This window comes from Desmodus rotundus, chromosome 2 (genome assembly GCF_022682495.2).
Source record: "Desmodus rotundus isolate HL8 chromosome 2, HLdesRot8A.1, whole genome shotgun sequence".
NCBI lineage: Eukaryota > Metazoa > Chordata > Mammalia > Chiroptera > Phyllostomidae > Desmodus > Desmodus rotundus.
In genome coordinates, this window is record NC_071388.1 from 90,038,551 (window position 1) to 90,065,204 (window position 26,654).

The window sequence follows — 26,654 nt, forward strand, 5'->3', positions numbered from 1 at the left end:
ATGCTAGTTAAACATAAAAAGGAAACCACAGAGCCCACAGTAGCTGCATAAAACATGCCCCTGTGAACTCTGGCCGTGTGTGGTTCTGAGACTGGCGTGGGGGAGGGGAGTTTTCTGATATATTTGTGACTCAAGGGGACAATTTAAATTCTCAGCCTCATTTTTTAAAAAATCAAGAACAGGAATTTTTTAAACTAAGTAGTTGCATTCCCAGTTCTTTGAAATTGCATACAAATATTGTGTGTGTGTGTGTGCACGCGCACGTGTTACTGCTGATAAGGGACCTGACCCTGAGCAGGTCATCCTAGGGCCGGCAGGTGGTGTGTGTGTTCTTGACTTCACACAGGAAAGATTTCAAATTACAAGTCCGGGTACTTTTGAGAGCATGTTTATTAAAGCTGGGGACAGGGAAACAAGGAAGGACCTGGGATAGAAGCAGCAACAGGAGAGGGACTAGGTGGGGAAATGAGTCTAGGCTGGGCTTCTCTGGCTCACTAAGAAGTCAATGAAAAGGGGGTCTTGGGTACAGGGTCAGGGCGTAAACCTGGGAGCCTCTGCCATTGTTCTCTGATTGCAAGCCTTGTGGGGTCCTTTAGGGTTAGAGATGCTTACTCGTTGGGGAAGAAGAGGGGAAGGGAAAGTCACGGTCATGTTCCTGGGAGGGAGAGTGCACGTTGGGACCTTTCTTTTGAGCTTTGTAAAGGCTGGGAGTTTAGGAGGGGTCTTGGTGACAATCTCAATAGAATATTCATCAAATTTATGCTGATGCACCAAAATGAGATTAATTCCCTTAACTTCATCTGTCCTTGGGCACGGTTGGCAAATAACACTAATTAGGTTTCTGTTATCTAGCTCCCTGATTTACCTTCTGGCTGGGGAGGAGAAGGTCAAACCATTTACTCAAGTGTCCTTGGTTTAGGGAAGATAGAATTTACTAAATGGCTGCAAATTGCCTGTTTAACTACCTGTCTCAGTTTCGCTATTCCACTTGTCCTGGCTTACTGGCTTGTCTGGTGTGCCTTTTCTGTGAAGATGGTGCACCATTTTCATCAGAAACCCTGATATCTATAAAAAAGGATCCGTATTATAGACAGACATTGTAGATATTTGAGAGCACTCCCAAAGGACTTTTCTGCTCAAAAGTAATTCTCTTTCATAAATCTCTCAAATTTCACTTTAAGATCAACTATTTTTGGTTAAGCATTTATACTTAATATGTTCCTGATAAAAGGCAAATACTATTTCAGACGATAAGGCTTTCACAGGATAAGACTCAACCAAATATAACATATTGTACTAAGAATATTTGAACTCATCAGCTTCCACAAGAGCTCAATATCCAAGTGAAAAATTTCAGCACAAAACCCAGAATTCTGTGTTTCTGCCTTGCTGGAAGACTGCTGGGTGACCTGGATCACCAGGCACAAAAGCACTGGGGTTTTCTATACATCATAAAGTTTTTTGTTTCATTTTGCTCTTTGATATCATTTATTCAGGGTCTGTGATGAATGATTTACATACATTAGATGGAATTCTCCTGTTTGTGGGTGAAAAGGCCGAGCCTCCAAATTACATGCTCAAGGCTCGCAGAGGGAGGAAAAGAGAGAAGGATTTGAATTATTGATTGTCTAACTCTAGAGTTCACGCTCTGCCCCCTAAGCCATACTAACGTCTCATACAGTATTCGCTACCTCCCCCCATGCCTCAGTTTGAACTTGAGTGAATCTTGGCCAAAGGTCAAAGTTAGAGTTCAATGTAAAAGAATTCTGCTAAAAAGAGAAAGTTAGTAGAGTATAAGATATCAAGATTTGTTTGGCTTTTTGGCTGAAGACTATAAACTGGCTAAAGTCTCAGAGAACCTGTGTTGAAACATGAAACCTCAAGCCACTGGATTTATCTACAATGGGCACTTAGAACATTTTATTTTATTTTTATTTTTTTGCATTTTTATTTATTTACTTATTTTAATTTTTTTATTGCTGTTCAATGACAGTTGTCCCTGTTTTCTCCCCATCACTCTCCCCTGCCTTGGTCACTCCCCACCCCCATTCAGTCCTCTCTCCCACTGTCCTTGTAGAACATTTTAAATAACAAGATTATTTAACTTTGGTTTGTTTGGGGAACAAAATAGTAATTAAACATACATCTATTGTTTGTCTTAACAAATCTCTTACTATTTTAAAATCCTTAAAATTAAGACAGCAGCCAGGGGTTGAAACAGGAAGTTGAGAAAACAGGTGTGAATATAAAAATAATCTAATTTGTTCATTGTTATTGAACTTACTCATCTGATTTGTGGTTTAATATTTCCATACCATTTTATTGGTACCAGCTGTTACAAGTCAAATTAATACCCCAACACATTTCTGTTTAGTTTATCTTAGTTCTGATTATTTAGGACAAAGATCTCCAAACTGTTTTTTTGAAAATGGCCAAAAATAAATATTTTTGGCTTTCTTTGGAGGTCCTACAGTGTGTATCACAACTACTTAAGTCTGTAGTATCCCCAGACATTACCTAAGCATACGACTACAGCTATATTGTTCCAATTTTATTGACAAAACACATTTTATTGACAAAACAGTCAGTTGGCCAGATTTGTCCCAGGGGCCACAGTTTGAGGACCACTATTTTAGGTGCTATAATTCTAGGAACATTGCAGAACAGATGAGGGAAAATAATCAGAGCGTGTGAAGAAGTGCTCATTAGAGAAGGATTGTGTGTATGTGTTATTTTCTTCATGTGGATATTTTATTCATATTTTATATATGATGTATTATTTAATACACACGTATCCTATAGAGTAGAGGCTCTTTTATGTAGTACGTTGAAAGAGTGCTAAATTGGAAACCAGGAAATCAGGCTCCAGATAAAGTTCTGCCACCAACTTGCAATGTTACATTGGGCCAATGAGCCACACACACAAAAAAAAATAATAATAATAAAAATAGTGGGATTAGAGAATCTCCAAACATCTTTCTACACTATCATTCTTTGATGCTATGATTTCCTTATTAAGATTTAAATACAAAGTTAAAATATATATATGGACTATAATTACATAAAAATTATATAAAATTTTGGCCTGGGACTTACTGATTCAACCCATGTAACCAACCAAGCCACAGGGCCAGAAAGTCAGAGGACGCCACTTGGAGGCATGGAGTGACAGGAACATGCAGGTGCCCCCATAGAAAGCTGTGAGTGAGGAGTTGGGCCTATAAACACATGTGGAATGACTGCTCTCCTCCTTGGGTACAGATTCCTTGTGACTTCAGGGGACAAGCCTGGGGACATTTTATATGAAGACCCTGGACAGAGGAGCTGGACCCTTTGTGATACTCGTAGCTGTAGGAGACGAGAGAGTCCCTCCTGCCTCTGAGTACAGTAGCCCATTTCCAAAGTCACTTAGTACCAAATATGGTCACTCTCTTCTCAAAGACTGTTCAGGATAGTTGATTGATTTTTGGATGTTAAATATTAAGTTGGATCTAAGAGGCCCTGTGGTTTATAAACCGTGTTCTGCAGAGATGCCTGTACAAGGGGCTGTTGTGTATATGTAGGGGTGGGGGTGGGAGAGAGAAGCAGAACTTTTATTTGCTGGGCTGAAACAAATTTTGGTCCAATTGCTTCATTCTAAATGGGAAAGCTGAGCCTCGCATGTGGTATAAGTGGGTGTGGCTATTCAGGGTGTGAGAGGAGTTTCTAGTGGGTGAGAAATTCATATTCATCTCCTGGGGAAGGAGGATGCCTAGTGGTGGAAGGCACATGGAGAAGTGAGTAGTCAGTCTCGGTTCCTCTCCACACCTCTCTGGGCCTCTCGGCTTGGGGAAGGACGTTCTCATAGTACCCCTCAGCAGAGTTCCCCGATGGCCTTCTCCTGAGGACTGTGTGATTGATGAGGGCATAGCACAGCTCCTCTGAAGAGCTCTGGGCAACGTTGTCCTGCTGGGTGAAAGAGAGCTACCATCAAGATGTGGCCTCTTGTCACTTCTTTATACTTCAGTCTCAACATAGGCTCGACCCTGGGCAAAGTCTGTCTTCCACAAAGCACGTCCCCTCCATCTTGTGGATTTTTTTCCCCAAATGGCTGCCCCTACCCCAACACCTACCCCAGGCAGCCAGAGTGCTCATGCTGCCTGGGGTACTCAGCCTGCCCGGGATTCTCTCTGCCCCATGCTCCAGAGTAACCCCTGACCGCCCCGTGTAATTCCCAGTCTCAGGGCCCTGGAGCAGCCATTCTTATAAAAAAGAATGCCCTGATGACACCTAAATATAATTGATTGGCTTATGATATTTAACCACCCATTCTAGAGATGTTTGCATTAATATAAAGGGAAACAATGCAATGAGGAGGTCTCATTCCATGAAACTTTCAGATGATTAAAAGCAAGGCAGCAAAGTACACAGGAAAAAGCACAGATTTGGGAGGGAGGCTTGGTTCTGAATCCGGCGCCTGCCATCTTGAAAGCCATTTGGCTTTGGGGAATTTCACTTAATCTCTGTTTTTTCACCTGTAAAATGGCGGGAATGGTAGTGCCAATCTTAAAGGGCGGTGGTGACAGTTCTGTGGGACGATGCACGTGGAGTGCTGAACACACTGCCTGGCACAGACTAAGTGCTCAATAAATATTTGTTTCATTCAATGAACAGGGCAACAGAGGTGGCCGCTGCTCCTGCCACCAGGCCTGCGTACGCCCCTGGGCTTACAAACACGAGCATCTGAAGTCTTTCTTTCTTGTTAAGGTCAGAAGGGGTCTTGCAGGCCAACTTCTGCCATCTGGGGTGTCTACGTTTTTACTGTCAGCTTAGGAAAAGGCTTAGAGTTGTTCATAATACCTGGTTGGTAGCAGATGATGTTCTTTCACCTGGAGAAAGAAGACACTCAGTGAATTTCAGGTCATGGAGAGACTTGAGGAGGGGCATGGATATGAGAAACCAGAGAGCCTTACCAGACTGGCCGACCTATGGAACATCCCCGGGGAATGACAGGGCCATCTAAACAGGACACAGCCAGAGCTGTGCACAGGCTGAGGGACTGAGTGGAGGGATACCCATTCAGTGGGTGTTCGGTTAAGAAACCACACTTCCTTCTCATTCTCTCCCCTTTCCCCTTCTTTACACAAAACTCATTGCATGTGCCAGGCATTGAGGAGACAAAGACAGAAACACCCTGCATTTAAGGGGCTCACAGGCTAGCACAGGAGGCAGACAAGAGCCTAAGAGAGACCCACGATGCAGGGGAGGGTTGTAGTTTTTACTGTAGGTGTCAGGGGAGGGTGAGAGTGAGGGGGCAGGAGTTCCAGGAAAGCACTGCAGAGAAGGACACTCTGAGCACTCCCACTCCTGAACCTGCTGGCAGCCCAAATTTTCAAAAGCCGGTTTACTTAAAGGCAACTGGCTCTGGTCATTCAACAAAGAGGCAAACAGACACACCTGCTACCCCCTTGCAAACACACCAGATCAACAGCATGTGAAATCCATGCTTTCACATGGAAGCCTCACAATACCACCCTACCAGGAGGTGGGCGTGCCGTGATCCTGTGTGTACGGATTTACATTCCCTCAGCACGACACCTAGATGCTCGGATCTCCACGGAGTCCCACAGCCATCTAGGACTGCCCTGACCTTCGCTACAGGGAAAGGGCCAGTGAGTTCCTGCAGAAGAGGTCTTATTTTTACCAAGTTTTGCTCTGATGCAGATTGGGGTTTCCTAGGAACCACAGTTCCCCTGGGTGAACCGGCCAGGGGTGGCAGGCCTCTATTGTTCATTCACACACCTGACAGAGTTAGTTTCTGAGACTCTTGAGTAAATGAACTAGGCTCTTCTCTTTAAACCCAGGAAGGAAAAGGCAAACTTTGTTTTTCTTCTCTAGAAATGCAGTGACCTCTCCTCAGGCCTAAACTTTCTTAGTCTCTTCTTACATGCAATTTCATTCACTACCCTCTCCTTCTTGAATTCTTCTTTCTCCTTAACTTCAGCCCTGTTGTGTCTCCAGACACCGTTGCATGAGCTCCTACATGGTCTTCCAGCATCTGCTTGGCCAGTCCCTACCACAGTATGTTCTCTGCAGAGCAACCTGGGTGATGTCTTTTAATGCAAAGCCTTTCGGTACTTTCTGCAATTCTCAAGACATACAGCTCCGTCCCTAAACTTTATGACCAGGCCCTGCCCCTCCTTTGTGTTCTCTGTGCCCACGTTGGCCTCCTTGTTGCTCCTTCTGAGGGCCCCAGGACTCCACCTTTTGCATTTACTCTTCCCAGTTCGCTCCTTCAGCCTCCAAACCTCAGGCACTAACTGAAGAATACGGACACCAATAAGCCAGTCCCTCCTTAGTGAGCTCCCAGTCCAGTGGAGGAACAAACACACGCAATTAGACAAATTGCAGCAACATGTGTGAGTTTCATACAAATATGCCCGCGGAGCTTTGGAAACATAGAGAAGGGACAGTTTGGAAATAGGAGTCTATCGAAAGTGATGTGAAAGCCATAACTTACTTTCCTTTGGGAAATCTTGTCTGGCTTTAAAAATATGTAATTTTTTCCTGTAAAAGAAAAGAGGATTGGTTGTTTCATTGTCCAGAAGCTTTCAACAGAAATTATACTCCTTATAAAAGCTTATTTTTAACTCTTTTATTTGTTAAAGTTATAGGCCTTTATAATGTCTTCTTCAGCATAGGTAAATGAGGATAGAAAAAAGGAAAAATGAAAGGAGACCAAGTAGAATCACTTTTTTGTGTTTTTCTCTCTCTTCTCCCTTTTCTAAGGCTGATATGGAATTGATTTATAGATGGAGAATTATGGTGTTGCTGTAGGTAACATTTTTGGAGATATTTTTATGACAAAATATTGATTGCTTTCATATCATGTGAGTTAAGAAGCCATGGTTATTTCCAACCCCAGCCCTTACCCCAATCTATGATCTCCAAATAAACAAGCAAACACACAAACAGATATTTCCAATATGAGCACAGAGGTAACCACACTGTATAGACAACTCACTGAAAAAAACTCCATATAAATGTAATAGAAGCCCGTTGTCATCTCAATACCCCAGGACAACATCTGCTCTCAGGAGAATGACCATATGTCCTGGTTTGCTCTGACAGTCCAGTTAATGTCGGTGCCAATCACTTAGCGATCCTTAACTAGTTTAGCATCCCTTTCACTCTCCAAGGTTTCCCACGGTGGATAATTACCCTGGTTATAACTTCTCTGCGCAAGGGACAGAAATGTGCACTTCTGTGCATGGAGACTCTGGGATTTACAGTGTGACTAAGGGGTCTTTCTCCGAATTGGTAGCCAGTTTCATCCTTGCTTCTGAGGCTTTCCCGTTTGAGGAGCACGTACCACCCATGAGGCTATTGTTCCTGTTTCTCCGCAAGCTTGAAGCCTCGCTTCCCTGACTGACTCTCAGATGATTATCAGGGCTAGTGACAGGCTTCTGCTGTGGCCACAGACAGTGAGTAGTTAACAGGTAACTTACAGCAAATGACACACTGAAACCACACTTAAGGAAGTAACTCCAGAAAACAATACTCCACTCACCATGGAAGGCAGAAACACCCTTCTGTGATGTGGCAGTCCCAGCATCTAAAATACCTGAGAGGTGATACAAATCATATGGTTAGCTTCTGCAGCTTTGTTGGGGTGACTCTTTTCCCTTTGCCATTTCTGTGAAAAGTATTTCTTTTTTCTTTTTCTCCAAGAGAGTCACATCTCTCTTGGACACATCTATCTTGCTGGAATGCCCTTGTCCTTGCAGGACATTAACTAGCCCTTTGGGCCTATGAAGATGACACCGTCAGGGAAGAAACTGTCTGCCGTATTCTCTGAAGAGGAAAAGGGTTTCTCATGCTCAATTCCAGTGATTTACTTGGCTCCTCGTGTTGAAGGACGCACAAGAGTTACCTCCAGGAAAGCAAGGTAGAGTGTGTGGACATTGTAAGGGTTAGGCAATATTTACACAGGATTCCACTGCACTCTGAATTTCTCTTATACACACCATGTTATAATGGCCTCCTCACTTCCGTATATCCCGCACTGTGAGCTTCACAAGGTTGGGGACCATTTGTATCTGTTCATCATGGTGTACGTCACCAACATATGCCACAGTGTCTGGCATGCTGCAAATATACTTTTAATAAATATTCGATAAATGAATAAGTAGCTTAGAAAAGAACAACTCTAACTGGCTCAGAAGACCATCAGATCTGCCTCCCTGACCCCAGGGTATGACCGAACAACAGTCTTGTTATATTCTTTATGGCAGAAAGGCTCAGGCTCTCTCTGCAGTCAGACAGCTAGGCTGAAGTCTAAAGTTTCCTTCTGGGCATCTTTCTGAATATGAGACATAGTCAAATCCTACATGTTTGAATGTGAAATCCCTTTGTAAAGTACTATATGTTCCAGTAACGCTATGTAAAAACGTTTGGAAAACACCACCCCAGAATAACTTCCCCTGTGACCTTTCCCAGGACACTGCGTTAGAAAGGGCAGTGGAGGCAAGGCTGCTGCATGTGACCTTGGCTGTGGGCACCAGGATGCTCTGACAGCCTCTAGGGTCAATGTACCATCAGAGCCTTTGGGGCTGAGAGGCATAGCTGTAGTTCCTCCTGTCCAGTCTATATTCAGGACTCTTTAAGCCACTTGTTTACATCTCCTGTTTCTGTGGCTAAAGGAACACCAGAAGAAAACCATCCACTCACACGAATGCTAAGAAATAAGGTTCACTGAAGAGACATGGGGGTAAGATGAAAGAAGACAGTCGATTTTGAGTTACTGAATCATTATCTCTGGACTCCTTGAGCCACAGCTTCTTAATCTATAAAACGAGGTGACTTATACTGCTTACATCAGGGAGGTCAAATGAAGTTAAATGTGAGCTAAAGCTATTTTTAAACTGGTTATTTCCCCACTCAACTTTTCTGCAATATATTCTTGCATTTCAATTAGGATGTTTTGGTTTGGAGCGTGTTCAGATAACCTCTGTGAAGGAGGCCAGAATCTACAGCAATCCCAGGTTCCTGTCCCTTGCACTACTTACTGTACTCTTTACTCACACACATATATACACACACACACGTGCTACATATATACTCCTTATACCACAGATACTTGTTATATATAATGAAATATATATAATGCATGTAACATATACATTTTATGTTATATTACATTTAATCTTAGAATAAATCCATGATGTAGATGCTGTGGTTATATTTTTTACCAGTGAGGCAACTGTTGAAAAATATGACCATATTTTGTCCATGTTGTGGACAAAAAAATTAGACAATGTGTCTGAGGACCTCCAACCGGTAAGTGGAAAGAGTGGGTTTGCTTCTGGCGGATGTTTTCCTCTAAGGCTCCGAGATCCTCTCATGAAGGAACAGATGCCATTCTGCCCAACTGGAGTGAGGGGGTGGGGAAGTTTTCCTGGCTTTTGTAACAAAGTTGATCGGGAGAGACATGGTGGGGGTGTGCAGATTGCATGATAATCGGTAATAGGAGCAAAGTTGAAAATCAGATCTGAGTATATAAGACTTTTTAATATATTAAGGGAGACATTTTGAATGAACATGGAAATGAAGATGTTGGGCCAACTAATTAACCATTTGGAAAAAAATATTTACGAGGTATGTCTGATACCATATATTCAATGTATGAGGCTAAATGTAAAACAATATGGTCATAAAAATCATAGTGTGGATTTGCCTTATATTGGGGTGGGTAAAGAATTTTAAGCATAAATTGGTAGAAACCAAAACGTAGTCTAGATTTAATTCAAATGTGTTTAAAGTATAATAAGAAAAACATAAAAAAGTCTGGATGGCACAAGAAACACAGACTGGAAAACATTTTCTTGTAATGTTTATGAGCAGTGGTTAATTCCTTCAAAATACAAATACCTTTTCCTCTCAGTAAAACAAAGTAGACCAAAATCCAAAACAAAAATAGGCTAAAGACATTATTGACTCTCTCAGATGAAGGAATACAAATGGCTAGAAAATATAGATATCGACAAAGATAATGCATCTAACGTTATCAGCAGTTGTAACTGCGATTCACCAGTTTATTTTTTGTTTATACCTTACATATTTTCTAATGTTTTACAACAGTGTTCATGTCACAATCCTTTACCCCCACGTCACAGTTCTAAGAAACAAAATTACAGATGTGACATCAAGCATGATTTTCTCAGTCATGTCATATCTGTACTTTGTTTTATTTTTCTTCCCAACAGTATTTCTCTACGTCTCCAGTCATTCATCCAACACTTACTGAGTGGCTACTATACGTCAGAAACAATGCCAGGCGACGGGGATTCCAAGATGAATAGGAAACAAGCTCTATATTTGGGGATCTCATATCTACACATAAAAATGGGAATTTTTAATCCGATAAAAGAGCGCTAGAGTGGCAGACTGACCAAGGACTGTGAGGATTTGGGAGGAGAGGTCTCAGCCAGCGCTCACTGACTCTCCAGAGGAGGGTGGGAGACAATGCACAGGATCCACAAGCCTCCTTTTGACAGGTGGCATTTTGGATTTTGTTGTAGCTCCCGGTGGCATGAACTGATGAACCGAGACCTGGGACACCAAACATAATTCTGTAAAGACACCCTGCCCCTGACCTCGTTAGCTCATTTTCCCTAGGTCACCTGCTCTGTACCCTGGGCCTTCCTTGTTTTGGTGATACAATGGCTGCTTTGATGTCACTGAAGATGATGGCCCCAGAAAAAAAAATCTTCTAATTATTGAACCCGACTATGCGTCAGGCGCTATGTACTAGCATCACAGATACTACAACCCTCCAAAGTATGTATTATATTATTATTTCCAGTTGAAGTGAGGAAACTGAGGTCCAGAAAATTTAAGCCAATTTCTCTACCAATTTCAATGACCTCTGCTTACCTGTTGCAGGAAGTGTGCACCAGACATGACCTCATAATGGCAGGAAGTTTGTGATTTATTTTGAACTTAAACAGTGATTAAAAAGGCGGTGGTGTCTCTGAGCTCCTTGTGGGCATTAAGAGCTCAGGAGAGCATCCCTTCTGGGCCTCAGAAAGTTGTCCTACTTCCCAGGTGGTGGTCCGTGGCCTAGACCTCCATTGACAAGGTCCTCCCCCTTTCAGCTGTTCTCCACCAGCTGCTCACTGTTGTCTTGGGAGAAGGCCACACTTGTAAGGAATTGAACTTGGTGTCTGGCACAGTAGAACGCCCTTCATTCTCGTCAGTTCCTTACTCAATTCTTTTCCCTCCTAGGAGCAGACCTCTTTTTCTCTTTCTGACTACATTGCCCTGACCCATCTCCTCTGGTCCCTCTTAGGGAGCTTGGACTCACCTGTTTTCCCTCAGCAGAGAGTTCCCCATCCTCTCAGTCCTCCAGGTGCCTTCCCCTCTGCCGGCCTTGCGCTCCGTCAGGGCAGCTCCCGACTCAGAGATGGAGCTGCGCTCTTCTGGCCACCGGTGCAGAGAGAGCTAAAAGGAGAAGAGTATCTCTCTGCAGAGGGGAGGAGGAGCCCAGGGAGAAGAGTCAGAGGTACACATGTGCACAACTTCCTAAAATGTCAGCTTCCTGAAAGAACCAGGCTGTCGCTCTTCACCAGAGTCACTGGTCAGTGAAAGATTTGAGCCCCTGGGGAAGCCCCGTCTGCAATTACAGACAGACCATGAAGTTCTCCCCTCAGATACCTACATTTATTAAACCACTTTAAAGCATTTGAAAAGTGAGAGTGGTGAATTTGGTTTTAGAACAAGAGAAGTTTTAAACAAATTAAATGTCAAGCCAAAGAACAGTAGAAAATATTAGCAAAACTTACATCTGATAAAAAGATTTTTATTCAGAACATACAGAGAACTCTCAAAATTCACTAAGAAGAAAACAGACAACCAATACCAAAATAAGCAAAATATTTGACAGACACTTTACCAAAGAAAAATATACAATGACCCCCAGCTGGTGTGGCTCACTTGATTGGAGTGGCATCCTGTAAAGTGAGAAAGGTCATGGGTTTGGTTCCCAGTCAGGACCCACGCCTAGGCTGCAGGTTTGATTCCCAGTCAGGACATATATGAGAAACAACCAATCGATGTCTCTCTCTCTCCTTTCCTTCCCCCATCTCCAAAATCAATAATCATGTCCTTGGGGGAGGATAAAAAATACCCATAAACAGATGGCAAATAAACACTGGAAAAGTCATTAGGAAATGTAAATCAAAACTGTAATGCAATACCTTTACACATCTATCAGAATGGCTACCACTGAAAACAAAAACAAAATCTGATAATACCAAGTGTTGCAAAGGACGCAGAACACCTAGAATTCTCACGCACTGCTGATGGGAAAGCAGTGTGGCAGTTTTTCAGAGCCTTACCATGCAATTTAGCAATCCCACTCCTAGATGTTTATCCAAGTGAAATAAAAAATGAAGACCTTCAGGAAACCTGTAGGCAAACAATATAGAGCCGCTTTACTTATAATTGCCCCACAAAAAGTGATGAGTGGCTAAGGGGTTGCATCTACATAAGTAGAACACTGCCCAGAAATGAAAAGGAATGGACCACTGATGTGTGCAACCACACAGTGGGATCTTAAATTACACTAAGTGATGACAAGTACAAAAAGCCAGACTTCAAGTCTTCTTTTTATGATATTTGGCTGGGACAAGGCGAAACTGTAGGGACAGAAAACATATCAGTAGTGGCCAGGAAGAGGGGTGAGAGGGGTGAACTTTCAAAAGCAGGAAGGAATTTGTTTTGTTGTTCTTTGGTATCTCGTGGTGACAGCTACATTAATGTATGCATTTCTCATAATTCATAGAGCTGCGTACCAAAAAAGCTGCATTTTTACTGTATATGAATCTTATCTCAATAGAAAAATGAGGTTAAAAAATAAATGAACTTGAGGACAAGAATCATGAATTTTTTATATTATCTTTATATTTAATAGTTGGTTCCACTTTGGTCACTCATTTGCTCTCCCATCCCTTCAACAAGTCTGTGTTGAGAACCTACTATGCGAGGGGCAATGTGGGTTCAGTGGTGAGCAAAGCAGACATAAGCCTGCCCTCATGGAGGTCCTTGAAATAAAGTAAGAGAAAGTGCAAAATACTTAATTGCTTGCCCTGAGGTAATACAGAGATCATACCTGTGACAGTCAAGAGCAGCATCAGGAGGGGGCTCAGAAGAAAGAGTTTTAGAGAGACTGTGGTACCACTTGTTCCATACGAGACCTATCACACATCACTCTTGCCCCAGTAGCTGCTCTCTAGCCTGGAATCGGTCACTGGGGGATTTCCTCAATGGCCCCTGTACCTTTTGCACTACCTAGAGGTCAGCAGCAGGGAGCCAGACCATCTCAGCATTGTAGCGGAAAGACAAAATGGACAGGGGAGCTCAGCGATTGAGAAGGGCTGTTGTTGACTCCTAAGTGCCCTGGGTGGTGCAGCTGGAGCAAACAGACCGTATGTTGTCTCATGGGTGGCTTAATTAGTTCCAATGTTGAGCAAAGGCCTTTTTGGGACCAGCCAGTCAAGCCATAGGGGTAAAGGTTAGAAATCAGTCGCTATTTTAATTTAAGGATAGGCTGGGGATTGCTCAACTTTCAGACTTGTTATACTCAGGCCACTAGATGGAGAAGCTGAGCTATGGAAGTGTTAGCTACTAATCAGGAACTTTCATTTTATTTATTTTACTTTTTATTACTTTATTGATGTTCAGTTATAGTTGTTTGCATTTTCTCCCCACCACACCCCCCCAACCCTAGCCAAACCTGCTTCCCTCCCTTGCTTCCACCCTCCCCCTTGGTTTTGTCCATGTGTCCTTTATAGTAGTTCTGAAAACACTTCTCCCCACTGTATCCTCCCCCCTCCCCTCTGGCTATTATTAGATTGTTCTTAATTTCATGTCTCTGGTTATATTTTGTTTGCTTTTTTCTTTTGTTGAGTATGTTCCAGTTAAAGGTGAGATCATATGGTATTTGTCCCTCACTGCCTGGCTTATTTCACTTAGCATAATGCTCTCCAGTTCCATCCATGCTGTCACAAAGGGTAGGAGATCCTTCCTTCTTTCTGCTGCATAGAATTCTATTGTGTAATGTACCAGTTTTTTTTGATCCATTCATTTACTGATGGGCACTTAGGTTGCTTTCAGCACTTGGCTATTGTAAATTGTGCTGCTATAAACATTGGGGTGCATAGGTTCTTTTGGATGGGTGTTTCAGGGTTCTTAGGGTATAATCCCAGCAGTGGAATTGCTGGGTCAAAGGGCAGTTCCATTTTTAGTTTTCTGAGGAAATTCCATACTGTTTTCCACAGTGGCTGCTCCAGTCTGTAGAATCCCACCAACAGTGCACTAGTGTTCCCTTTTCTCCACATCCTCTTCAACATTTGTTTGTTCATTTGTTTATGATGGCCACTCTGACTGGTGTGAAATGGTACCTCATTGTGGTTTTAATTTGCATCTCTCTGATGGCTAGTGATGCTGAGCATCTTTTCATATGTCTCTGGGTCCTCTGTATGTCCTCCTTGGAGAACTGTCTGTTCAAGTCTTTTGCCCATTTTTTAACTGGGTTTTTTGTCTTCCTGGAGTGCAGTTGTGTGAGTTCTTTATATATTTTGGAGATCAAACCCTTGTCTGAGGTATCATTGGCAAATATGTTTTCCCATACTGTTGGTTCTCTTTTCATTTTAATGCTGTTTTCTTTAGCCATGCAGAAGCTTTTAATTTTGATGGGGTCCCATTTGTTTATTCTTTCCTTTATGTCCCTTGCTTTAGAGGACATATCAGTGAAGATGATGCTGTGTGGAATGTCTGAGATCTTCCTGCCAATGGTTTCCTCTAGGACTTTTATGATGCAATGACTTATATTTAAGTCTTTTATCCATCTTCAATTTACTTCTGCGTATGATGTAAGTTGGTGATCGAGTTTCGTTTTTTTGCACATAGCTGTCCAGATCTCCCAACACCATTTGTTGAAGAGGCTATTTTTGCTCCATTTTATTCTTCTTCCCCCTTTGTCAAATATGTTTTAATATTTTTATTGATTATGCCATTACAGTTGTTCCATTTCTCCCCCTTCACTCCACTCCATCCTGCCCACCCCCTCCCTCCCACATTCCCCCACTATAGTTCATGTCCATGGGTCATACATATAAGTTCTTTGGCTTCTACATTTCCTGTACTATTCTTACCCTCCCCCTGTCTATTTTCTACCTACCATTTATGCTACTTATTCTCTGTACCTTCCCCCCCTCCCCCTTATTGATAACCTTCCATGTGATTTCCATTTCTGTGGTTCTGTTCCTGTTCTAGTTGTTTGCTTAGTTTGCTTTTGTTTTTGTTTTGGGTGTGGTTGTTATTAACTGCGAATTTGCTGTCATTTTTACTGTTCATATTTTTTATCTTCTTTTTCTTAGATAAATCCCTTTAACATTTCATATAATAAGGGCTTGGTGATGATGAACTCCTTTAACTTGACCTTATCTGAGAAGCACTTTATCTTCCCTTCCATTCTAAATTATAGCTTTGCTGGATATAGTAATCTTGGATGCAGGTTCTTGCCTTTCATGAGTTGGAATACTTCTTGCCAGCCCCTTCTTTCCTGCAAGGTCTCTTTGGAGAAGTCAGCTGACAGTCTTATGGGAACTCCTTTGTAGGTAACTGTGTCCTTATCTCTTGCTGCTTCTAAGATTCTCTCCTTCTGCTTAATCTTAGGTAATGTGACTATGATGTGCCTTGGTGTGTTCCTCCTTGGGTCCAGCTTCTTTGGGACTCTCTGAGCTTCCTGGACTTCCTGGAAGTCTATTTCCTTTGCCAGATTAGAGAAGTTCTCCTTCATTATTTGTTCAAATAAGTTTTCAATTTTTTGTTCTTCCTCTTCTCCTTCTGGCACCCCTATAATTCGGATGTCGGAACATTTCAAGATGTCCTGGAGGTTCCTAAGCCTCTCCTCATTTTTTTGAATTCTTGTTTCTTCATTCTTTTCTGGTTGGATGTTTCTTTCTTCCTTCTGCTCCACACCATTGATTTGAGTCCCAGTTTCCTTCGCATCACTATTGGTTCCCTGTACATTTTCCTTTGTTTCTCTTAGCATAGCCTTCATTTTTTCATCTAATTTGCAATCAAATTCAACCAATTCTATGAGCATCCTGATTACCAGTGTTTTGAACTCTGCACCTGATAGGTTGGCTATCTCTTGGTTGCTTAGTTGAATTATTTCTGGAGCTTTGATCTGTTCTTTCATTTGGGCCATTTTTTTTTCTTGGCATGCCCTTTGTCAAATATTAATTGACCATAAACACTTGGGTTTATTTTTGGGCTCTCTGTTCTGTTCCATTGGTCTATGTGCCTATTTTGATGCCAGTACCAGGCTGTTTTGATTATAGTGGCCTTGTAATACAATTTGATATCAGGTATTGTGTTCCATCCTGTTTTGTTCTTTCTCAAAATTGCTGCAGCTATTCAGGGTTATTTATGTTTCCATATAAATTTCTGAAATGTTTGTTCTATATCTGTGAAATATGTCATGGGTACTTTACTAGGGATTGCATTGAATCTATAAATCGCTTTGGGTAGTATGGCCATTTTGATGATGTTAATTCTTCCAATCCATGAGCATGGTACATGCTTCCATTTGTTTGTGTCTTCCTTAATTTCTTTCTTCAGTGTTGTGTAGTTTTCTGAGTACAGGTCTTTTACCTCCTTGGTTAGGTTTATTCCTAGGTATTTTATTTTTCTTGTTGCTATATCAAATGGGATTTTTTTCCCGATTTCTGTTTCTGATATTTCATCATTGGTGTACACAAATGCCTTTGATTTCTGGATATTGACTTTGTATTCCTCTGTTTTGCCAAATTCATTTATTAGGTGATGTAGTTTTTTGGTGGAGTCTATAGGATTTTCTATGTACACTCTCATGTCATCTGCAAAGAATGACAATTTTGTTTCCTCTTTTCCAATTTGGAATACTTTTATTGCTTTTTCTTGTCTGATTGCTGTGGCTAGGACTGCAGTACTATGTTGAATAGGAGTGGTGAATGCAGGCATCCTTGTCTCATTCCTGATTTTAGTGGGAAAGCTCTAATTTTTTGTCCATTGAGTATGATGTTGGTTGTAGGTCTCTCATATATGGCCTTTATTATGTTGAGGAATGCTCTCTCTATTCCCACTTTGCTGAGTGTTTTGGGGTGCTGTACCTTATCAAATGCTTTTTCCACATGTATTGCTATAATCATGTGATTTTTTCCTTTCATTTTGTTTATGTGGTGTATTATGTTTATAGATTTGCAAATATTGTACCATCTTTGCATCCCTGGGATGAATCCCACTTGATCGTGGTGGGATTCATTTTAATGTATTGCTGGATGTGATTTGCCAATACTTTGTTAAGAATTTTAACATCTATGTTCATCAGTGATACTGGCCTGAAGTTTTCTTTCTTTGTTATGTCTTTATCTTGTTTTGGGATTAGGATGATGCTAGCTTCATAAAAAGAGTTTAGGAGTCTTCCATCTTCTTGAATTTTTTGGAATACTCTGTGGAGGGTGGGGGTTAGCTCTCCCTTAAATTCTTTGTAAAATTCTCCTGTAAAACTGTCTGGTCCAGGGCTTTTGTGTGTCAGAAGCGTTTTGATTACTATTTCAATTTCATCAGGTGTTATTGGTCTGTTCAGGCTTTCTGCTTCTTCTTCACTGAGTTTTGGAAGATTATATTTTACTAGAAATTTGTCCACTTCACCTAGGTTTTCAAAGTTCTTGGCATATAGTTCTTTGTAGTAATTTCTTACAATCCTTTGTATTTCTGTGGTATCAGTTGTAATCTCTCCTCCTTCATTTCTGATTGTGTTTATTTGGGTCCTTCCTCTTTTTTTCTTGATGAGCCTGCTTAAGAGCTTGTTGATTTTGTTTATCTTTTCAAAAAACCAACTGTTGGATTCATCGATCCTTAGAATTGTGCTTTTAGTCTCTATGTCATTTAGTTCTGCTCTGATCTTGGTTATTTCCTTCTTTCTACTTGCTCTGGGCTGTCTTTGTTGCTGTTCCTTGGGTTCTTGTAGATGTAGGGTTAGGTTGTTTATTTGAAATGTTTCAATTTTTTTTAGGTAGGCCTGTATCACTATGAACTTCCTTCTCAGGACTGCCTTCTCTGTGTTCCATAAGTTTTGGATTGTTGTGAGTTCCTTTTCATTAGTTTCCAGAAACTTTTTGATTTCATCCTTGATCTCATTCTTGACCCATTCATTGTTTAATAGCATGGTATTCAATCTCCATGAGCTTGAGTTTTTTCCTTGAGGTTGGTTTCTAGTTTCAGTCCCTTGTGGTCACAGAAAATGCTTGATATGATTTCAATTTTCTTGAATTTGTTGAGGCTTGTTTTGTGTCCTCTCATGTGGTCTATCTTTGAAAATGTGCATTTGAATGTGCATCTTGCTTCTTTGGGATGAAAGACTATATATATCAATTAAGTCCATTTCATCTAGGGCATTGTTCCATGCCACAATGTCTTTGTTGATATTTTGTTTGGAAGATCTGTCCATTTTTGACAGTGGGGTGTTAAAATCCCCTACTGTAATTGTGTTGCTGTCAATATCTTTGTTGAAGTCCTCCAAGATTTTCTTTATGTATTTGGGTGCTCCTATGTTGGGTGCATATATATTTACAATGTTTATGTCTTCTTGGTGGATTTTCCCTTGGGTATTGTGATGTGACCTTCTATGTCTCTTTTTATGACTCTTTTTTTGAAGTCTATTTTGTCCGATATGAGTATTGCTACCCCGGCTTTTTTTCCTTGTCCATTTGCTTGAAATATTTGTTTCCAGCCCTTGACTTTCAGTCTGTGTAGGTTTTTTGTTCTGAGGTGGGTCTCTTGTAGGCAGCATATGTGCGGGTCATGTTTTCTTATCCACTCAGCTTTTCTGTGTCTTTTGATTGGGGCATGTAATCAATTTACATTTAAGGTTATTATTCATAGGCACTTATTCATTGCCATTTTTTTCATACCTGTGTTCTTCTCTGTCTCGCTCTTTTCTTTCCTTTTCTTAAAGCTGTCCCTTTAGCATCTCTTGCAGAGCTGGTTTGGTGGAGGTGTATTCTTTGAGGCTTCTTTTTTCCAGGAAGCTCCTTATTTGGCATTTGATTTTCATTGAGAACCTTGCTGGATAAAGTAGTCTTGGTTGCAGGCCTCTGGTTGTCATTACTTGGAATATTTTTTGCCATTCCCTTCTGGCTTGGGGTGTTTCCACTGAGAAGTCAGCTGCTAGCCTTATTGGGACTTCCTTGTATGTTGTGTCCTGTTTTTCCCTTGCTGCCTCTACGATTCTCTCTTTGTCTTAGAATTTTAACATTTTAATTATGATGTGTCTTGAAGTGGGCCTCTTTGGGTTCCTCTTGCTTGGGACTCTCTGTGTTTCCTGGATATGTGTGACTTTTTCTCTCATCAAATTAGGGAAGTTTTCCATCATTACTTTTTTAAACAGGTTTTCTATCCCTTGCTCTTCCTCTTCTCCTTCTGGTATCCTTATTACACAGATATTATTTCATTTCATGTTGTCCTGTATTTCCCTTAATCCCTCTTCATTCTTTCTGAGCCTCTTTTCCTTTTCTTGCTCATTCTGGGTGTTTTTTTCTACTTTGTCCTCCAGCTCGCTGATCCGATCCTCTGCTTCATTGAGCCTGCTTTTGATTCCTTCTACTGTGTTCTTCAGTTTAGAAATTGTATTCTTCATTTCCTCTTGGCCCTTCTTGATAGTTTCTATTTCCTTTTTCATGTTGATATAGTTTTCAGTGAGTTCATTGTAGATTCTCTGTAGTTTTTGCTAATTCTCTGTGAGCTCATTGTGCTTCCTTATAACCACTGCTTTGAACTCATTATGTGATAGTTGACTTGCCTCAATCTCATTTAACATTCTTTCTGAGGCTTCCTCCTTTGTTTTCATTTGGGGATTGTTTCCCCTGGGTTTATGGTGTGAACTTCTGTGGTAGAATGCCTGTGAGATTCAGTGGTGCAATCTCCTTGATCTCCAGAGCTCGCTGGTCTTGGACTGTTGACCCTGTGTATGTCTTTGGGTTTTGATTGTTATTGGGTCTTTCTTTGGTGGGTCCTTCCTTCCAGCTAGTTAACTGAGGGTCACTCTGTCCACCACCTCTTGTGCAGGAGTGGGCAGGTTGTGCTGAAGCTGGTTCTCCTGTGTGTACAAGGTTTTGAGGATTCTCTCTTGCTCTTGTTCAGTTGTTTGTTCTGAGTAATTTCTCCACCATTTAGTTGTATTTCCAGATAGGTCCTGGATTGAGGTTAGTGTGGCTTCCACTCCCTCCTTCACCTTCTTCCGTTGTTATCTGTTTGTGGTTCCTTTGTTAGTGGCTTTCCTCTTCCAGCAGGTATCCTGGTGTTCACAGCTTCCACCCACTCTTTTTTGGTGAGTTGGAGGGGAAAGGCAAAATGGTTTAAGACAGCAGGAGTATATTCTATGGTATTTAAAGTACTAATCTCTAGAGAAGAGATAGGAGATCCTTTGGATATGTGTAGTGTTAATCGTGATATTTCAACCAACTAGTCACTTTTTAGAAAGGGTGGAAAGAAGATAAGACTCTTGTTGGGGGTGGGGGTAAGATTGTGAGTTGGATCTAGAAAGCTGTGAGCCTGTGGGAGGTCAGATTATAAGGTAAGTGAGAGTGAAGGATAGAAAATAGGTGTAATGTGTGAGAGAATAGAGTTAACCACACCAGTAGTAAAGTTCAGGAAATAGTGAAGTTAGCTAAGATCTGGATGGGGAGCTGTATAGTATTTACAATTGTATGGAACCACAATTGTTTACAACAATGATGGAGCAGCAATCATATGACAGAATCTATGTGATCTGGATAACCAGAATAGGGAGTATAGGGCCTAGAGTAGTGTGCTAATGGAACACAAGTGAGGTGAAAGACGGTAAGCTAAAAATACACTATGAAAGAGAGAACAAGGGAAACCAGTCAAACAATGCAATTTAACAAGCCAAGCAAAGAAGACTAAACAAAAAGAAGAGAAATACAAAGATACTAATAAAATAAAAGATGTAAGAATAATGAAAAAATAATAATACAAATATACAATAACTTGCAAGTTCTCTGGAGTAGCAAAGTGAAATTTGTCTCACTGTCTCAGCTGTTGGGATGACCCCTCTTTGGGTCCAACTCTGGTCTTTTCACAGCTTCAGGTTTTATTGTCTCATTTCTGGGAATTTAAATAAAAAAAGAAGAAGAAAGGAAGGAAGAAGAGATATAAAAGGAAAGAAAGGACAAAGGGAAGAATGAATAAAAAAAGAAAGAAGGAAAGAAAGGAAGAAGAAGTTAAAAGAAAAAACATTACTTAAAAAAACAAAAGCCTCCTGCTGGCTTCAAACTGGTCAAGCCAGTTCTGTTGGTCTTCCTGGCTGCAGCAGGTTGACAGGGAATTTGATTTTGCTTTTCTCCCTTCTTGAGCTGCACTCACCCAGCCCTCAGCCCAGTCCCTCAGTTCACTGCTGGGCCCCCAGTGCCCTTCAGTGCCTAGCTTAGGCCTTCAGTCCACCAGTTGCGCTGTCCTTGAAGTGCACCAAATTGGGGCAATTCACACACCTCCTTCTCACTCCTTGCTGTCCTCGATGCTAGGGACTCTCAGAGCCCCTTCAGGGTAGTTCAGGCCCCCCCATTGAGTTAAGTCTTTCTGGGAATTTCTGACTCCCTGACTCCCTCAGTTCTCCTCTTTGGGGTCGTCTCCACCTTCCTCTTAGAGAGCCAGTTGGCTCTGCAGGGCAGGGGTGCCAACGTGGTTGCCAGTGTGGATGCAGGTGCTCGCCTCCTCAACTGCTTCCCCCGGGGCACAGGGGTCGGGTGTGCAATGCCTCTGGGTGGTGGGGTCAAGCGAGCTTGTCCCGGGCCTGTGGGTGTGGTGGGATGGGCAGCTGGGCAGGGTTAGGGGAGCAGAGGCGGGGGCAGCTGCTGCAGGAGAATTCCCTGAACAGCTGCCGAGTACCTCTTTTTTCATTTTTTCTTTTTGAAAAATTCCTCCTGCTCAAGCATGACATTCCATACAAGGGCCTGGACTCTCACACAGTCCCACTCTCCAACCAGACCCCAGACTAACCCAGTCAAGGTTCTTCACAGCCCAACTCTCCCCAGGGGGTGCACACAATCCCTGTGTATTTACACTTCATTCTTATTGCCCACCCCTCCCCAGACATCAAGCAACCAGGTCTCCCCCAGTGCTGCTCAGACCTTGTTTGGCAGGGGAGGGAGCCGTTGACTGGCTCTCTTCCAAGAACCCTGCAGCAGACCTGGGGCTGCAGCCATCCTGGTCCCTGTGCTGGACCCAGGGACCTTATTGTCCTGAGGCACTCTCCTTACCACCTGATTTTTCAATGTCCTCTACAAGTTTTGGTCTCCAGTCTTCATATATGGTGGGATACTGTTGGCTTTTTGCTCTGTTCCTCAGAAGATTGGCTAGGTGTTTCACCCGTGTGCAGAGGGAAGTGGACTCCGCTCCCACCTATCTTGCTGACATCTTCCCAGCCTAAATCCACACTCTCCGTGGCTCCTTTCTCCCCAAGAATGTGGCTGCTTCCCTTCTGAGATCCCGTGCACTCACTAATCATGAACATTTCTTGTGATTGTGTAAGGTGGTGGGACAGAGCAGGACATTTATACTATATACATTTATCGCTATGAAACTGGCTCTGGACTAAACAATCTACCTCCATTCCACAGATAAAAGTATAGCAACACATAACCCCCACACAAAGAAGACTAACAAATCTTTGAATCTTACATTCTCTCTTTATTCTCCCCAGTGCCTAATAATTAGGAGAAAATTACATAAATTGAATTGGAAATAAAAACCTGGATGTTTGTAAGCAGATAATGGTGAAATTAGAGAAAATTTGAGCTGGAATTGTAAAATTTAGTTTCCTGTCCTTTGGTATTACTCTAAAGAATTAATGGCCAGTGCAAAGACTGTTTTGCTATACCTCCAAGATCACAGGATAACAAATACAATCAGAATAACCATTTGTTGAGAACTTTCTATAATCCATACAGTGTGTTAAATGCTTTAGATACAATTTCTCATTTGCTCATGCAAGAATTCTTTGGAATAAATTCTATCCAGGCTCATAGAAGTAAAGTGACTTACTCAAGGACACCCCGATAGTAAGCCAGAGAGCTAGAGGATAAGTTCAAACAGAGTGTGGACCTTATCTATCTATTCATTGTCCTGTTTAATAAATATCTTGGAAAAATAAGCTTGGCTTTGAACTCTGTTCTATATCACTCCGGTGTGTCTGGAAAGGCTGAAATGTTGTGTGTTTGGAGTGCGTTGTGGTTTCCCAGATTTTGAGTGGTTTTCAAACTTGCAGCTGGGCTCAGCTGCCAAAGCAGGTTAGATGCCTTTCAGTTAAGGGACTCTGAGCTCCTTCAGTCTCAAAGAACTGGATGGCATCAATCTAGCTCTAGCCTACTCCTTTTAAGCTTTTTGTGATTGGAGAAGTAATCTGGGAGAGCTATTCATGCATAAGGATAATGCTTTTGGTACATTTTATGACAGGACAAGGACTGGTTTATTTAAGAGTTTTTTTAGAGTCAGGAATCAAATAGCTAAGCTAAGACTTCCCTATCCTACTTCCCTCCAGAAAGTATACAGAGACAATGGAGACTGTGTGGAGGATAATGTTGAGAAGTCTTCCCAAATATATGAGTACCTTTTAACTGTTTAATCCAGATGCTAAATATGAGCTGATAGGAGTCTTGGTTAATTTCAGAGAGTAATGTATCTGAAAACTGTGACCATTAATTGCTGATATTCTCCATTAAGGAGCTTTTGGTTTTAAAGAGGAGGAAGCAGCAGAGTTCCAGCAGGACCTCTCTAAATGAATTTTGGGGCTGGGATTTTGTATCCTGGTGGAGGGATGTTAGCATATAGCTCCACTGACTTGCCAGAAGCAATAATGACACAGAGGGTTATTCTATGGTAAGGCGACTGTTTGAAAATATAATAGGAATTTGTTTAGCTCACTGAGAGGGCTTCTCAGGATGGAACTGACGGGAGGATGCTCCAGCACCTCCCTGTCATTGTTTGGACCATGAACAACCCTTGGAAAGAATGCCTCTTTTTGTAAAGTTTCCTGTTTTTCCTTAGTAAGATTAAATTAGAATATAGAACATTAACTCTCTGGAGGAAATGAAAACTAGGTTTGATCACTGTAAAAGTTAAAAGCTAAATTTAAAAAAAGAAAACATTCCAAAGATCAAAGGACTAAAGGAAATCTGTTATCTAAAACTTTTCAAAGCAGACAATCTTCTGGGCTCTGCGAATAAGTGGGATTCCTCAAAAGAGTCAAATGGACATGAGCTGAGTGCCCTCCTCAGGCCGAAGTCTGTGGATGACATTCTCTGGGATGAAGGAAGAGACCTGGGCACAACTGTCTCCTGTTTATGAGGGCTGGTATACACCATGCACGCTGCTGATTATTTCACATCTCAGTGCCTTGTTTAGGGTTCTTCCCCTGCAACACAATGTTTACACTCCAGGACACAAACCTAGTCAGACACTGACAATGACGACCATTCGTGGTGAGTATCCTCCTCTTCTCCAATGGCTTAGATATCCAAAACAGAATCGAGAGAACTTAAAAATCATCTTAAATAATATTGAATGTGTTTAGGAGATTTGAGTCCCAGCGTCATCACATTTAAGCTTTGAGTAATTGATCCGAATTCCTTAAACTCCATTACTTTCTCTGTGAAACGGGGCAATGATGGCACTCACCTCCTAAAGGTCACGGGATGATTGCCCAAGCTAATGCAGGCAAAACCCTCAGAAGAGTGTTTGGTGCCCACTGAGCCCCCTGTGAGTACAACTACTGTGGTGCAGAGAACTTCTCCCTCCTGGTGTCTTGTTCCAGATTCAGGGCTTTACACTCCATTGCCCTGTCACACCTAGCTGGACAGAACCTTCTCCTTTCTGTTGAGGTGTGGCTGACCAGGTTGATGAATTGGGAAGCAGAATCTGGATATTTTTTTCCAGCCACTTCTTCCTGATTTATTTTTGAAGAGTAATTGCACTTAGAAATTTGGTATTTTTTGTCTTACCAAGATGGAGGCATACATAGATACACTTTGCCTCCTCGCACACCCAAAGGAAGACAACAACAAATTTACAAACAAAAAAATAACCAGAACTGCCAGAATACCAAACAACGTTGATTGTATGGAACTCCGACAACCAAAGTTAAAGAAGAAACATTCATCCAGACCTGTAGGAGGGGTGGAGACGGGCAGCTGGGGTGGAGAGGATGTGTGGCAAGGCAGTGGCTGGAGGACAGGGGCGGGTCAGGTGGCAGCTGGTGGAGTGGACGGCCCCACATTTGCATGCAGATAAACCCAGAGGAGCAACTGGGGAGCAAGACAAACCACACAACCAAGGGTTCCAGTGCAGGGAAATAAAGCTTAAAAACCTCTGAAAAAATCTGTGTGGATTGCGAAAGTGGGAGAAACTCCCAGACTCACAGGAGAGTTCATTGGAGAGACCAACAGGGTCCTAGAATGTATACAAGCCCACCCACCTGGGAATCAGCACGAGAAGACCCCAGTTTGCTAGTGGGTAGCAGAGGAAGTGACTGAAAGCTGGCCAAGAGCTGATCAACAGACATTGTCTCCTCTCAGGCCCCTCCCCCACATACAGTGCCACAACTCAGTGACTAGGTTGCCCACCCTGGCAAATACCTAAGGTTCCACCCCTTACTAGGTAACAGGTGCTTGAGACAAAAAAAAAAAAAAGGCACAAATGAAAGAACAGATCAAAGCTCTTGAAAAAATACAACTAAATGATGAACAGACAGCCAACCTATCAGATGCAGAGTTCAAAACACTGGTAATCAGGATGCTCACATAAAAAAAATGGTTGAGTATGGCTGAAAAATAGAGGAAGAAGTAAAGTTTATGAAAAGTGAAATAAAGGAAAATGTACAGCGAGTTAACAGTGATGGGAAGGAAACTGGGACTCAAATGAACAGTTTGGAGCAGAAGGAAGAAATAAACATTCAACCAGAACAGAATGAAGACAAAAGAATTCCACAAAAATGAGGAGAGGCTTAGGAACCTCTGGGACAACTCTAAATGTTCCAACATCCAAACCATAAGGGTGCCAGAAGGAGAAGAGGAAGAGCAAGACATTGAAAACTTATTTGAAAAAATAATGAAGATTGTTCCCCAGTCTGGCAAAGGAAATAGACTTCCAGGAAGTCCAGGAAGCTCAGAGAGTCCCAAAGAAGTTGGACCCAAGGAAGCACACACCCAGGCACATCATAACTGCATTACAGAAGATTAAAGATAAGGAGAGAATCTTAAAAGCAGCAAGAGAAAAGGACACAGTTACCCACAAAGGAGTTCCCATAAGACTATCAGCTGGTTTCTCAAAAGAGGCCTTACAAGCAAGAATGGGCTGGAAAGAAGTATTCAAAGTCATGAAAGGCAAGGACCTACATCCAAGATTGCTCTATCCAACAAAGCTATCATTTAGAATGCAAGGCCAGATAAAATGCTTCCCAGATAAGGTCAAGTTCAAGGACTTCATCATCAACAAGACTTATTATGTGAAATGTTAAAGGGACTTATCTAAGAAAAAGATCAAAAATATAAACA

General features: G+C 41.8%; 1 protein-coding gene across 1 annotated transcript; it reads right to left on the reverse strand.

The window, feature by feature from the left end:
• Positions 1 to 1,072: 1,072 nt before the first annotated feature.
• On the reverse strand, positions 1,073 to 25,663 carry GCSAM (germinal center associated signaling and motility). Its single transcript, XM_045185934.3, has 6 exons — positions 25,577 to 25,663; positions 11,345 to 11,481; positions 7,550 to 7,603; positions 6,500 to 6,546; positions 4,840 to 4,868; positions 1,073 to 3,945 (listed from the first exon to the last, which is right to left on the reverse strand). Exons 1-6 carry the CDS (start codon positions 25,661 to 25,663, stop codon positions 3,706 to 3,708), a joined length of 594 nt encoding a protein of 197 aa, XP_045041869.2. The 3' UTR covers positions 1,073 to 3,705.
• Between the last annotated feature and the right edge of the window lie 991 nt (positions 25,664 to 26,654).

What these genes read in the sequence shown, in the direction of transcription:
- GCSAM (XM_045185934.3), bottom strand. Translation starts at nt 25,663, where the DNA reads ATGTCTGTTGATCAGCTCTTGGCCAGCTTTCAGTCACTTCCTCTGCTA. An exon ending in GGGTGTTTCTGCCTTCCATG is followed by an intron (nt 6,547 to 7,549) that starts GTGAGTGGAGTA and finishes TTTCTTTTACAG; the next exon opens with GAAAAAATTACATATTTTTA. An exon ending in CATCATCTGCTACCAACCAG is followed by an intron (nt 3,946 to 4,839) that starts GTATTATGAACA and finishes TTCACCCAGCAG; the next exon opens with GACAACGTTGCCCAGAGCTC.